Raw genomic sequence first — 14,556 nt, forward strand, 5'->3', positions numbered from 1 at the left:
GCCAAAACAACAGTGGGCTCAATAAACAAAAACAAAGGCTCTGCTCGCCCTGCACGTGCGTTTTACATTTTCGTACATTTCTTTGCCGTCCAGTCCTCCTGACAACGACGTGAGTTAACCAAATTTGAGGTTGTGTAGAGGACGAGCGAACCTGACGAACCATTTTAATTTTCTTCCCAAATAACCAAACTGTTCATGTCAATTTTATTTCTGGAATGTTGATGTACACTTTCCAATCGGAACGACTTGGGGTTGTAACGAAATTGTTACAATAATGGGAAATAATATTTTTTTATACGACGTTCTCGTTAGCGTCGTCGTCGTCCGATGTCCTTGCGCAAAACAACGTTACCATGCAAAAGTTAGTGTATGAGCCATGGTCATGAAGCAGCTCTCGCAAGGTGTAGTTAGGTTGGTATGCTACCCAAACCGGTAACAAAAAAACTCAACAACAGAAACAATGACTGAACTCCACGCTTTCTTGGTGTGTATGCTATTTATCCTACTTTTAAAGCGACACCAATGGCAGGTGCCTTAGAGCCGTAAAAAAAATTGAACAGAGTTACTCGACATTGTTGAAGTCGAGTGATACCCAGACACTAAAAAAATTGAATACACTTACTCGATGTTCTTGGTGTCGAGTGATAGCCAGGCACTGAAGTGTTTGTTCCGGATGACAAGCGCTTGGACACCTTCAATGTGTTTACACTGCTCATCGTTGAGTTCCTGCAAAGAGCCACTTGTTGGAACGTTGAAAAAACTGGTTTCAAACACACTGGAGCCCGCTCCGACTTTGTGAAACTCAGCTTCCTCTACTTTGTCCTTGACATTCTGCGATGTCGTATCACTTCTCAATGTGCGGCTTGATTTCAAGTCTGCATTCTTTTGCTCTAGGTTTAATGTATCAGTCGCTTTTTGTCTCTTCCTCGTCTGTGCAGCGGTCTTGCTTTTCGCACGATCATGTTTTAACATGTCGTTTTCCTCATCGTGGTATCTGCGTTCCGAGGTTACAGAAGGAGACGTTTTCAATTCGCTCTTTCTTTGTTTCTTTCCTGGGCAGTCTTCACTCTTTCCGGTACATCCCTGGCTCGTTTTGGGAACATCTTCGTCTCCCCCAACATTGGGTTTGTTTTCCAAGGAAGACATTTTCTCGTCGCTTTTTTCAGCTACTTTCAAATCAGAAACTTTGCTGTCGCTATAAATCAACTGTTCGTGTTGTTTTGGACAACCACTAGTTTCACAGCTTAATTTGTCATCTATCACACTCTTAGCAACAGTCTTTATTACGCTTTCCTTGGCAAATTTTGAGTTAGAATTTTGGGAGCCTAAATTTTTGTCCTCCCTTTTATCAGCTGTATCGTCTTTCTCCACCAAATCGGCCTCAGCATCACTTCTGTACGTTCCCTGTTCTTCAACCATCCTTGCCTCTCGGGTGACACCAGTCGCAGTGGTATTCGAGGAAGAAGATGGTGGTGAAATTTCCTCCTCTGAAGTTTGCTCGCTTAACTTCGCCCCAGCATCAGATTGTACAGGAAGTGGTTTCATAATTTCTGCCTTTTGCTTAATTTCGAAATCAGGAAACTCAGTTTCACTAACTACCGATTGTGTCGTAACATCATCGTCCTCCTTGCTGGGAACCCGTGATAAACAACCCATTCCGAACAATTCACCTTTCCGTTTCTTTCCTTCCACATTTGCACAGTTGTTGGTTCGAGTTAACAAGTGTTTGCTCTCTAGTGGTGGGGTATGTTTGGGACCAAAAGCCTGATTACCTTCAGGATCCACAAACATTGCATCAGCGACACCGGACATTTCTCGTGTGTTCTTTGAAGCCAATTTATCAACACCCGGTCCGTTTTTACTCATCAACATCGATTCCCCTTTTTGCTTGGGAAGTTTACTTTGCCCCATTATCACAACTTCAACGGTGTCTTCTCTGTTATGAGCTTCGCCTGACGAAATTTTAAGCCCGCTCTCTCCTCGACGGCTCCTTCGTCCACTCGGATACGCGACTTTCTTAACTTGGCTTTCTTTCTCGACAACCGAAGATGCACTTTCAACAGAACTGGTTTTAGTTTGATCTAGATCTCTCTTAGCATTTTCTTCTTCATCGGTACCTGTACCAGATTCTGGCCTTTTATCTTTCTTCACTTCCTCCATGTTCAACGCCGCGGTTTTCTCACTAGTACCTACAGTTTTAACGACATCTCGCAAACAGTTTAGCGGTTGGCGAGCTTCTGCAAGATTCTCCATCGTTTTCCCTTCGACTGTATGGTTGTTAAGTGGCCCAGAGTTTGTGGCTCTAAGCTCTCCACTTGATTCGCTTCCTTTTTCAATAGAGTCCACACTTTTTCCCTCTTTCGTATCACCAGGTTTAGATAGAGTAGCCTTCGAGCTGCCTTGATTATTTGACTTTTGTTCGGTAAAAGACAATTTCTCATTCTCTTGCTTTCGTAATGAACTTGTTTGCGGTCCACTTGCGACAGAATCGTCAGATAGGGCGACCGATTCCTGAAAGAAAAAAAGTATTAAGGAGATTAACAGAGTTAAAATGATGCGACGTTTGTAAGGAATACACTACACTCTTTTGTTGTACTTCTTTGTGGTGATTCATGATACTCCATTGGCATGACAGCGTAATTTACTGACAAGACAAGAACGCTTAAACCGACCCTCAATTCCATGCAACTTCACCAATTGTCTTTTTAATAATGTGAAATAACGTTCTTAGAACTGACTATTGTGTAGCCTTCCAGTGAGTGCTTCTTTATTACTCGTCACGCAGTCATCCTCGGTATTGCATGACAAACCAAAATAATGTGGTGTAAATCGTTCTTACTCCAACTTTGCTTTAAACCCGTTGAGTGCCAATTCCATAACGGAACGTCCCTTCTACTGTACAATGTGAACGAATAGCCCATTTCCGAGTTGCTGCATGCCTCAGTTTCAAAGTGAGTCCTGGTGCACAACCATTCAAATGGAACTGAGTTGCGTATTTTTATGTGAATCAAACTAATTTCCCTTACAACAGTTGAGTACCAAGACTCACTTCGAAACCGAGACAAACGGCATCTCGGAAATGGCCCATTGGAGAAACTGAGAAAGACCTAAGAAAGACCTCTGCCACCAAGTATTCTTCGTTCCTTTAACTTAACAGTTCTCAGTAGTCCGCTGTCGACTCAGTGGGAACGAGCTGGTTAATGGCGAATCTCCCTGGTGGCGAGATTACCAAAAGCCCTAAGCACACACCTGTTTAGCTGATACATCTCTGCTCTTGCACGCATCCGTAGATTTAGCCCTTCCCCGTGTGTAGAGTGAAAAGATTCGTTTCAGCTGTCGCTTGTATACCTCCAAAGGAAGCGAGTGTACCCTTTTTCTTTCTTCTCTGCTAAGGTCTTTATCCTCTTCCAATTCTGGTGTTTTAAGGCTGTCCAACTTCTCATCAAAATCCCTGAAAACAAACAAGAAAAAGGTACGTCTCATTTCTTCCGCAACAAAAATCATTTCTATGGTGGAGAAGGTGTGGTGATGGAAAGGGCTACGGATGGGCTAATCTGTCTTCTACCCCTACGGGAGAGCGGGTGCAACTTGTAGGGGGGAGGGGAAGGAAAGATACGAGATTTCAGGACTCGGGAACCTTGGTGTTCCGCTGCCTGACACCTTTTGTGACAACAAGGAAACACGGCTGACATGTGAAAAAAAACACAGATTCTGAAAAGAATGACACAGAAATACAAAAACATCCAAATTTAAGAATACGGTAGCAGCAGGCCATGACTATCTTGTCAGGATGATTACCATATGGCACGAACGTTTGCCGGCATTTTACTTTTCGCGGATCGAAGTTTTCCGAAACTAGTTGTTGACATTGCGACAGACCGCGTTTTTGTTGTTGGGAATTAACGCGGTAGTTATTTTTAACCGTTTTAAAACAAAATGCAGCTTAAACTACATGGAAAAAGGAAAACAGATTAAAAGTACATAGACTGGTTGCAAGTAATTATCGAAAGTTGTTTCCTCGTCAAGTCAGTATTCGTCTTCGCCAAGAGAGTCACTTTCCATCCTACAAACCATATCAAGCACTAGAACTTTATCAGGAGTAACCTTTTGTGTATAAAATTGCGATAACTATTTTGCTTGAACAACTTCTTCTTATCTTTCTTCTTTGTAGATCGCAGAAAAAAGGCGCCAAAACCGCAAAAATTTTCTTGGAACAGTAGGTGAAAGAATGAAAAAAATTGCCAGCCCTGCAGAAAAAGATAAAGCACATTCACGCCACCATAAAAGGGTAACATGAGGCTTAAATGTATTAGAAACCTGAAGACGATAGGGTTGAAAGCACAAAATGCGGTGCTTGGTTTAAGAACTGTTTTCACTAAGTAAAGGGCCTTTAATAACCTGCACACAGGCTGTCCGTGCAGTTAATCGATCAACAGCTGTTGACCGCGCACCAGTCAAATTCAATAATTAAGCGCACGGAAAGGAAGGAAAAGGAAAGGAAAGGGACTTTATTTAAGTGTCTAGACTTCTAACGCTGTAGTACTGATTGGGGACACTGTAAACTGAAATCAACAATTAACACAAATCAAATGTTGGTTTTTGAGGAGAGGGGACTGAAACCGGAGTACCCTGAGAAAAACTTATTGGAGCAGAGAACCAACAAATTCAACCCAAATGTTAAGTCTGGGAATCGAACCAGGGCCACACTGGTGAGAAGTGAGTGCTCACACCACTGCACCAGCCCTGTTCCCCCCTCTCCCCCCTCTCCCCCTCTCCCCCCTCCCCCCCCCCCCCCCGAAAAAAATTCACACTACTGCCACTTACAATTGTCTTTTCGTCAACAGTTCCTTTAGTTTCAATTCACATCTCGCAGCTTTTATTCTTTCACAAAGCGTTTCAGTGTTTGGGGAGAAAACCATTGTGAACCTGTAGCAGAGATCTGCCATCTCAAACATCTTGAGGGACTGTCAGGTGGACCAGAAAGCAAAACAAATTTAAATTAAGTACTTATGATGATTTTCCAACCAAATAGTACATTTTGTTCAACTGTCCAACAGGTACTGTAAGAGGCAAAATTAATATTCCCTATTCACTCATGGCTCCATTGTAAGTCTGTAAAACTCATTACTTTTTCCAGTTCACTTATGGTCATCGTTCGAACTGGAAAAAAAGACTGGCCATAAGTTACAAGACTGGGGCCTTCAAACTTAGTAAGAGGGACTTATGTACTGAAACAGGGCCAATTGCTGCTATTCTGAGAAGATAGGAAAGTGAAACCACTTGAAGATGCCAAATTGAATATGAATCAAGCAGTACACTGTGCCTCTCATGTTATAATTTTTAAACACCCTGAGTGTTGTTCTGGCCAGGGTTTCAACTACTGGCAGCTGTTTAACGATAAGAAGCTTACTCACAGCATAGATATTTCCAAGTAGAAAGTGATAAACAGACTGCTCACTACAGGTGTCCATTGCTGAGTGAAGCAGTACTATTGAGTCATGGCCGTAATTTGCATGATAGAGCACTGCAGCTAGACTCATCAATGCACGGTCCTTGTGCTCCCTGAAAATAACAAAAATATCACAGCTATAAAAAGCAACCAATATTTGCTCATCTATTTGTCAAACAAGATAGCAGAGTACAACTTAAACACGAAGACACACTACTGTAGAAGGAGTTTGTGCCCTCTTCACTTAGCAGTTATCAACTGTGCCTTCCACCTCTGCGACGCGGGTTCAACCCTCGCCCCAAGGCAGGGCTCGAAATTGCGACCAATACAGTCGCATTTGCTACTAAATTTTTCCCTTTGCGACTAAAATATCTGGAGAAGTCGCAATTTTGCGACTTGTTGTCACCTTCACTGTTTCGAAACAAAAGGGTTAGCAGTTGCCACTTTGCTGCTACGTTTGCTAAAATAAATAAATAAATGACAAAATTACTTTGTTTCTCGCTGTGAATTTTCTCTGAAGATAGCTTAATTGTAGAGTAATTTAGCTGCAATGTTACGTGCACAGCTCCATTCCTTTGATCATTCGCCTTTTTCAGCGGTTTCTTTACACACAAGTATTGCGGGCTCATATTTTTTTGCTAAACCACTGACAACACAATGCAGCGCGGCGATTTTGCGACTAAATTTTCATATCTTATCGCAAAATGCGACTGGATTTTTTCGTTAATTTCGAGCCCTGCAAGGGTTACCATATTGCTCCCTCATCTAAATCGACTTTCAGTCAATTAAACCTGGCTGAGGGCAGATACCCTTGATAGGGATAACCTCTGGTATAACCTCTGGTATCCTTCCCTTCCCTTGAATTGAATAAAGAAAGTTGAATAAATTAAAACAGAAACCCATAAGGGTTGAAACATGTAACGGCCCCTTGTGTGCTGGAAAACAAGCTTCTGAATATTCAATTTGCTAAGTACCATATTTGGAACAACAAGAGAGAAACATTCAACCAATCAGTTTGCAAAAACACTGTGACGCAATACCACCAATGTTCTCGCACGAAATTAACTGGAGCGAGGGGTTTCCAAATATGGTACTTAGCACTGAATATTCGGAAGCTGTGAATGCACGTTACACGTTTCAACCCTTATGGGTTTCTGATTAAAATTAATTGAACTGTTCCAATAATTATTCATCCATCCATGGCTGGTAACCCAACATAGCGACAGACAAAAAAAAAGGGACAGAAATCGTTTAAGATTTTTCTGTCAGGATGTAAGTGATTTCACATATAATTTGTTCTACATGTACCTGTACATACATGAAAATGAAACAGCATCCAGTAAAACATGATGAACAGGTTTCGCTTAAGGTTTCTTTATTGCGCATATTTTCACAGATAACCTAAAAAAACAGTTTTTTTCAAGTTTCCAGTTCCATGACATCTTTCGTTTTGAAAATACAGAATTTTGAAATACAAAGTTATTTGGTTGAAAAAAATATCTATGCCTATGATTCCCAGCAGCCTGACTGTGTTCATAAACATGTATTTTATTTCATGAGCGAAAAGTAAGTGCTTTCATCACTAAATGAATTCCAGATGTTCATGTTGATTTCTGGCTGCCACATTGGTGCACAACCGTGGTGCACCAACATCAGAAACGATGTACTGCACAGATGTTAGAATCGGTGAGGTGATTAATTTTATGAATTTGTCTCAACATTCCAAGTTTTTGAACGGTTTTGATTTTATTTGTTTGTTGTGTGACGGTGAAAACGATCTACATGTATATACATGTGTACAAAGGTAATTCAGTGCAAAAAGAAGTAACAAACCAAGAAGTTTCATTGGACAATAATTAAAGAAACTCACTAACAGCAAATCATCATAATTATGCATTACCTCTGCATAATAAATTATCCAGAAGCAATGCACGTGTATCACATGTATATGGCTTATCATTATTATTATTATTATTATTATTATGATAAGCCATATCAAAATTTTTTCATTTTTGCATTTAAAAATACCCAACCTGGGTGAAAAATACAAGGCTTGTCGAAGACATTCCACAGCTTCCAAAGCATTGCCTTTGATTCTCCAGTAATATGCTGCAAGATTTAGCAAGACCCAGGAGCTTGAGTTCTACAAAGTAATAAAAAGTAAATATTGAGTTTAGAAAGGGGCTAGCTATGTCACAGTGTTTTGGGGCCCTTCTTTTCAGATTAATTATTAGCAAGATTGATTTTGCATCATGTTTACGTGAAATGGCAGACTGAAAAGGGCAGGTTACTGCTTGCTGTAAAGGATCTACCGTAAATTCTGTTGTTGTATCTTTTTCTCTCCCTTTTGAGAAAATTGCCAAAATCAAACAAGGACGAATACCTCTATTCTGACCAGGCTGATGATTAAAAAGGACCTGCAATTGCTTTAAGACCAAAGAACTACAAGATAAATGCCATAGCTAGCACCATTCATGTCCTACATGTCCTACTATATGTTGGGCATCAAGTTATTAGTTATGTACAGTGTAATGGCTGTGAGGGTCCTTTCAAATCCTTCTGAGAACTTAAAACTAAAAAATGTAATAGTCTCATGATTACAGGTACATGTAATATGAGCGTGAATTGAGCCACAAAAAAAAATTGAACTACAGTACTGTATCATTAAAACCAAAGGCTGTTTGCACCTAAGAACTAAAAGCTAAAAAAATACTGCTTGTTTACTAGACAGTAAACAGTACATACTGTAATAATAGACCTCACCGTCTTCAGAGCCAAACTCACACGTCTACCCAACTCCTCTGCTGTCTTAAAATATGATGATAGCGATGTCAACATGGTTGTCTCCACACTGGTGTTCAACTGCTGCCGAGAACTGACACCATCAAGGTGGTCATAACTGTATATAACAGTTGGCAACTTGGCTCGGCATACAGGAGGAACGACATGCTCGGGAAGAGGCTGACAGAGGTTAACATGATCTGGAATACTAAAAAACAGTCTAGATTAAATAATGACTTTAAAGTCTTTATTGAGAGGTTATCTTCTCTAGCACAAGTGCTACACTGTAATTCGTATCAAATCAAGGGCACCAGATGAGCAAATCAAGCCAACAGCCTTTGAGAGACATTTCTAGGCCCCTTGTAATGCATAAAGACTTTCTAAACAGATGTTTTTATCACCTACATGTAGAAGAACTTGATCTGTTCGGATATCTTTAAGTTAGCTGAAAATTAAAGTGTCCGAAAATTTTACATTCTAAGAACTTCCCAGCGAACAATTTGCTCATCCAAGACTGCTACAGTGCCAAAAATTGCAAAGGTACCCCTTCTGAAAAAGGAAGGGGCTAGTTTTCCCATGGTTGCAAATCTTTTAGGTGATGTTTTAGTAAAGAAATCTATAGCTGTTTAGCAACATACTGTAGAACCAAAATCCTTAGAACAGCTTGACTCTCCCGAACACATGATTATTTCCCCAAAGATTAGCGTTGGGTGCTCCTATCAAATAACATCAAATTAAAATAGTATTGGTTCTTGAAGAGAGAGAGGAAATCCAGAGGTACATGTATCCATTAACAAAATGCGCTGTTCTCTCTCACTGTTGGTGGCTAGTGGTGGATATTTACCTTGCCACTTTGTGGCTCGGTACATACATTGTATCCACCAATAGCAACTTCCACTTCGGTGAATAGTTGTTATTTATAATTAATTATTTTGCTAGTCGATAATTGCAAAAAGACATGTATAATAAAGACTATTTTTTCAAACTGATTCAACTGCAGATCAGAACTTTGCAGCATAAACGAAAAGCTAGCAAAGGCTAAGGGTTCATATTGTAAACAGTGAAAAAAAATACAAAAATGGATTTAAATGTTGTTAAATGCAGTTGAACCCATTGACTCCTGTACTGTCTCCTATTTGCAAGTAAAATTGCCTGGCATTACACAGAGCAAACCCATTAAAACCAGATGAAAACCAGTGCATCAAAATAAAGCTTTGAAACTAACCGGACGAAACATATCTAGATGCGACAAACTGGTAACAATAACCTTATTTGGAATTGTCTTCTAAATAATTATGGTTGTGAGGTCTGTGTCTTGTCAACCAGTCGATCAAATATGACAAATAATTATGCCTTAGAACTGTGGATCTCTACAGAATTGGCACCAGAAAATCAATTTTACAAGGCAGAAATGAAAATATCCAAGGAAAGTGAATTTCATCGGCCTGTGAATCTGTTTAGCATGAGATTTTTGAGCCTCATCATGAGACCGTGACATTGTCCAAAAAACGGTGAGTCTCAGGCAAAAACGTAAGTCTCACTCCTGGAGGGGTCACTTGACCACATCAGACATTTTGCCAGTCACTTTGTGCATGTTTGTCCAGGTGGACTTTTGCCCCCCCCCCCCCCCCCCTCCCTTCCTACTGCCACTGTTTATCAGAGTGACATGTGCCCGGATGCCTGGTAAGAGGGCTCATGGCTGGGTTGCAGAGATTGCTGGCCATGGGAGCATTACTCTGTTGAGGGGTTGGCTGGCTCTCCTCCAGCAAAAGCCCAAGCACCCAACCTACATTTTAGTTAACCATGGATTCCTGAAAAGTCAGTGCTGTCACAAAGAAAGCAGCTTAACCCATTCACTCCTGGGAGTGAGACTTTTCTCAACAAATTTCTAGTTTCTGAAAGAAACTGTGGTGCTGCATCGGTGGGAGAGTGAAACATGAAAATTTGGTTTTAAGCTTCACTTTCCAAATCTTTCATGGTGGTAATTAATTTTGCCCTTTATCAACTCGTTTGATAAAACCAAATTTTCATGTTCAACAGATTTTACTCCAATCTCGTACCCAAAATGGACTCCATTCTCCCAGAAAACATGGGGTTCCACTCTTATTGCGCATGCTTGAGTTTAAAAAGGAAACAGAAAACAGTTAAAAGTAGAAAATGAAAATGATTGACTCAAAATGGTGGGTTAAAAGTGTTTGAGAAACATAAACTTAAGTCTTTGTACACACCGTAAAAGAACTGGTTTCTTTTCACAGAGAAATGGTCATTGGCTTGCTATAAAAAAGAGTGAAAGATGAAACGTCTGACACTTTCGGTAAGTGTATTTTAAGTGTTTCAGCATGCATTCCATTGTGTAGAATACCATCATGCAAGCAGCACAATCAAATTTTTTGTGCAAACAACACCAATGTCCTCTTCTACTTCATTTTTATGTTTCTGTACTTCTTCACATTATATGTACTTAGTAACCGACTTCCTGTCAGACTGCCATTCTCATGTAAGCAGCCAATCAAAAAAATTGTTTAAGTCCATTATCCCAGAGTCTTTCCAGGCCCTCACCCGCTGACCAAAAAGCCCAAGGACTCTGGGTACGAGATTGAATTTACTCTGTCTAACTCCAGACGATTTTACTCGTCAATTGAAGGCATCACTGGCTGTCTGAGGAGTGAATGGGTTAAAATATTTTAACTACATGTACATTTAGGAAAAAATTCATATTTAAGTCACATGACCCTTTAATAAAATTAAATAATGATTTTCTCAAAAGCAACAAAACCTGAGAGTCCCTCCTAAGACCCTCAATCCAAAAGGAGACACCTATCAAACCCCCATCATGCCCTGGTATTCGCCCTGTCAAATGGAAACGTTCATACTTGATGCCTTTTTCAGCGAATGAGAGAGTCATGTCCAGATGCAACTCAAACTCGGAAATGTGACGCCCTGCATCAATACAGTCAGGATCTATCTTGTAGAATGATTTCTTTATCTCCCCTCGCTCCTTCTTCCTGGCTTTTATCACCTTTCTTTTTTCTACTAAGTATTCTTCACGCAAAATCTTGAGCCTTTCAAATGCATCCTGTTGATGAATGAAGGTCACCAGGTCATGTGGACTTTTGAGATTAAAGATGGAGTCAACCTGAAACACATAGGAGATTTTTAGATGCTAGTGGCTTCTTCTAAAGATTATTATAATTTAACTGACAGTAAAATCTATGATACTGTTACAACAAAACATCTTTTAAGCATTCTTAAGTGTGGAAAATTGAAGTGCAGCATTTTTTATTCATATTTATCAAGTTCATAAATAAAAGTCAAATGTACATTTGTAAGGAGCTTGGAAAGACTTTTGCCAAGGTCATGTTGTTAAGCAAAACCCCCATATCTAAGCTGCTAACTTCAGATAATGCTTTATTTAAGGTTACTGTTAACCCTCAGGGGTGTCTTTCAGAAAATCGCTCTTGTTCGCATTGTTTTTAAAGAAAGCCAAGCAAACTACATGTACATACAATTGTCTTTCACTTCAGAAAGCAAGAGCAAGTGCTCAAAAGCGAAAACCAGTCCAGACTTTTTTTATACGGTTTCTTTTATCAACTGTCTAAAAAGGGATTTTCCTTTTTGGGGGTATAGTTAAAAAACAAAAGCTTGGTTTTTGGGGGGTCTCAATAAGAATGTGATATTCCTTTCTTCTGTTCTACTTCTCCTACCCCTCCCTGGTCTTCTCCGTTACCTCTATCCTACACCACTATTCTTTCACATAACTATACCCCGTACCTTTCACACAGCCCCCTCGATCCTTGAATATCCCTTTATACCCACTCCCTCTACATTACACCCCTCACAGACTTTTCACACTAATCTCAAGACTTTTCTTTTCAGTCACCCGAACTTGAACTTGAATTCCCTATCTCTGGATCCGTTGCACACCCTCTTGTCCACTTGACGACACAAGCAGATCATACAAATTCTCCATAATAAATTATAATTAAACATTAAAATTCTTATTATTCATCCCAGGCCACTTTCAGTCCAAACTTTGATTGATTCACATTTTGACACCAGAGCCACATGTGGTAAATTTATCAGTGCTACATGTATAATGGCAGACTCACACCAATGCAATAGCGTAAATGAAATAAATTTCTATAATAGCAAAATAGAGGAATTGAAAAGACTCACAAATAACTTATTTATAAGATGATTTTTACAAAGGCCAAAAGTTTTTTGAAAGAAAAAACAGAGAAGCAACTCTGCCTTCCAGGAAACGAGGATTGATCTGAGCCGAAACAAGTAACAAAATGGGAACATCAGATGATACATTGTAACTCAAAAGAAATGGACTTACAGCAACGGCAAACTCTTCACAGGAAACAACAAGAAAGTAGTTTCAAAACGGGAACTGTTTCAAATCTTGTCCCAAGTACTTAGTCAAATTTCTCACAGAGGACACAAGTACGAATAAGTGGCTTCAAGAAATTATGCAGAATCAGCCAGAAAGTTGTTAACAAAGTTGTCAAAATGTGCTTATTCCATGCCTAGAAAATGCCTACCAATCAATGGCAGCTCCAGCATTCCTCTCTTTGATAGAGATCGACTGAATGGTAAAAGGTAATGGATTGTACCACTGTGACAACAGTACTTGCTTTTACGAAAAATAACTGAGATTCAAAACCATTCTTCTTGGTTAAGAAGTCATTGTTTTGAAACTCGCTCCAGGCCTTTTGTGGAAAAGTCTCATTTTGAAGCTGAAATTGCTCTTTTGCCGCCCATTTGTTGCTGTGTTGCGAAGAAACGAGCACGGTGACCCCGCATTTTTAATGGTTTTATTTACTCGTAATAGGTATATGGAAAACATAATTAAGGAGGGAAAAAGTTGGATAGCAGAAGTAGTGGTATTTACATTATTTATAAATGATATGAAACTGCATTTGGAGCCAGACACTGAGTGCAGCAGGTACAAAACACAGATAACAGGTCACAGGTCATTGTTTTACCAATACAGAAAGTATCCTAAACATTCATAAATGCTAACCTTAGGCCTAATTTTAAAAAAAGGTTTCAAGGCCTGAGGTTAGCTTTTATGAATGTTTAGAATACTTCCTGTACCTGTGTTTTGTACCTGCCGCACTGAGTGCAAGGTGACGACTGTTGAGGTCCAATTTGTTTACATTTATTTGCAAGATTGATCAATTTGAAATTACTTTACTAAAAGATTATATATGTATAGCCCAGACAACAAGTACATTAATTTTGTAGGCTCACGTTTTCAGTAATATTCGGTAGCTTTTGCTATAACAACAATTTTTCGGGTTGATCAAGTTTCCAACGCTTCTCGCGTAAATCGGTAAAATACACCTAGAATAAAGGGCATGAAGCGCGAATACAAGCACGGTACGGTGACCCCATCTTTTTATTGCATTTTTTCAATGTCCTGTGTATGAATCTCAGTTGTGCCAAGTTTGATAAAAATCTGCAGAGTGCTTCATTTTCAAGGGAATTACCTTAAGTCAAATATAATTGCGGTAAAATGTTTCTCTCTAAATGAAAACGTCGATTAAGCGTATCAGCATCGAACGAAGCCACGAAATTAAAACAAACAGGTTTGAGTTCTATTATATTATACATTAAATAAACAATCGGTTAAACAGTGCACCCTACCTGTTGCTGGATTCTTCCATCTTCCGTAACAATCCAGTGTGTTGCTCCTTTGCAAAAAGGTAAAGAGTATAAAGTTGCCAAGGAAATAAAATAAAATGCTAAATTAATGGTACACATTTTCTGAACGCCTCGACCATTTTGAGAATGAAGAGCTTCCTAGAACCCAGTATTCTCGCAAACAAGGTGAGGGCGAGGTCACCAAGGGCATTCGTACTTTGTCTACAATGCAAAACATGCAGATCGATCGTGCAGATTGAGGACTCTTTTCATTACTGGGTTGCCTCATGGCAAACCCAGTAGTGGTCTGCGTTTAGTTTGTTTGTTTTCTTTTTTTTTTTTTTTTCCGTGTCGGTAAAAGTCTTGCCTGTCACTCCCCTGGTAAGTGGTGTCTTTGTGGATAGAGCCTTCTGCGAGTATTTTCTTAGGATCGAGAGGGTAGTGGAAATGCGTAGATTTCTCTGGTGGACACAGTAGAATCATTAACTTAGCCTGCAATGGCGTCGAAAGTCATGTAACGCGAATGGCGTTTTAGTGGATCCTTAAACAAAATATACCCTTATGGAGCTCAATAATAGAAAGTCAGTTGGATAAAATAGGCAGGAATCTCAAAAGTGACGAGCACTGGACTTCGACAACAATCTATCGCCCGTCGAGACGAAATCAAAGTGAGC

At 39.7% G+C, this 14,556-nt stretch overlaps 1 protein-coding gene across 1 annotated transcript in view; it reads right to left on the bottom strand.

The window, feature by feature from the left end:
* Positions 1 to 14,059, bottom strand: part of LOC138059510 (tetratricopeptide repeat protein 17-like) — a 26,197-nt gene extending 12,138 nt beyond the window's left edge. The window contains exons 1-8 of the mRNA XM_068905157.1: positions 13,886 to 14,059; positions 11,104 to 11,366; positions 8,213 to 8,438; positions 7,483 to 7,592; positions 5,415 to 5,562; positions 4,825 to 4,964; positions 3,250 to 3,451; positions 623 to 2,511 (exon numbers count right to left, since the gene is read on the bottom strand). Of these exons, the coding sequence (XP_068761258.1) occupies positions 623 to 2,511; positions 3,250 to 3,451; positions 4,825 to 4,964; positions 5,415 to 5,562; positions 7,483 to 7,592; positions 8,213 to 8,438; positions 11,104 to 11,366; positions 13,886 to 14,002 (3,095 nt within the window). The 5' untranslated portion in view covers positions 14,003 to 14,059. The remainder of the gene's footprint in view (positions 1 to 622; positions 2,512 to 3,249; positions 3,452 to 4,824; positions 4,965 to 5,414; positions 5,563 to 7,482; positions 7,593 to 8,212; positions 8,439 to 11,103; positions 11,367 to 13,885) is intronic.
* Positions 14,060 to 14,556: the final 497 nt, after the last annotated feature.

Source organism: Montipora capricornis, chromosome 8 (genome assembly GCF_036669925.1).
Source record: "Montipora capricornis isolate CH-2021 chromosome 8, ASM3666992v2, whole genome shotgun sequence".
Taxonomy (NCBI): domain Eukaryota; kingdom Metazoa; phylum Cnidaria; class Anthozoa; order Scleractinia; family Acroporidae; genus Montipora; species Montipora capricornis.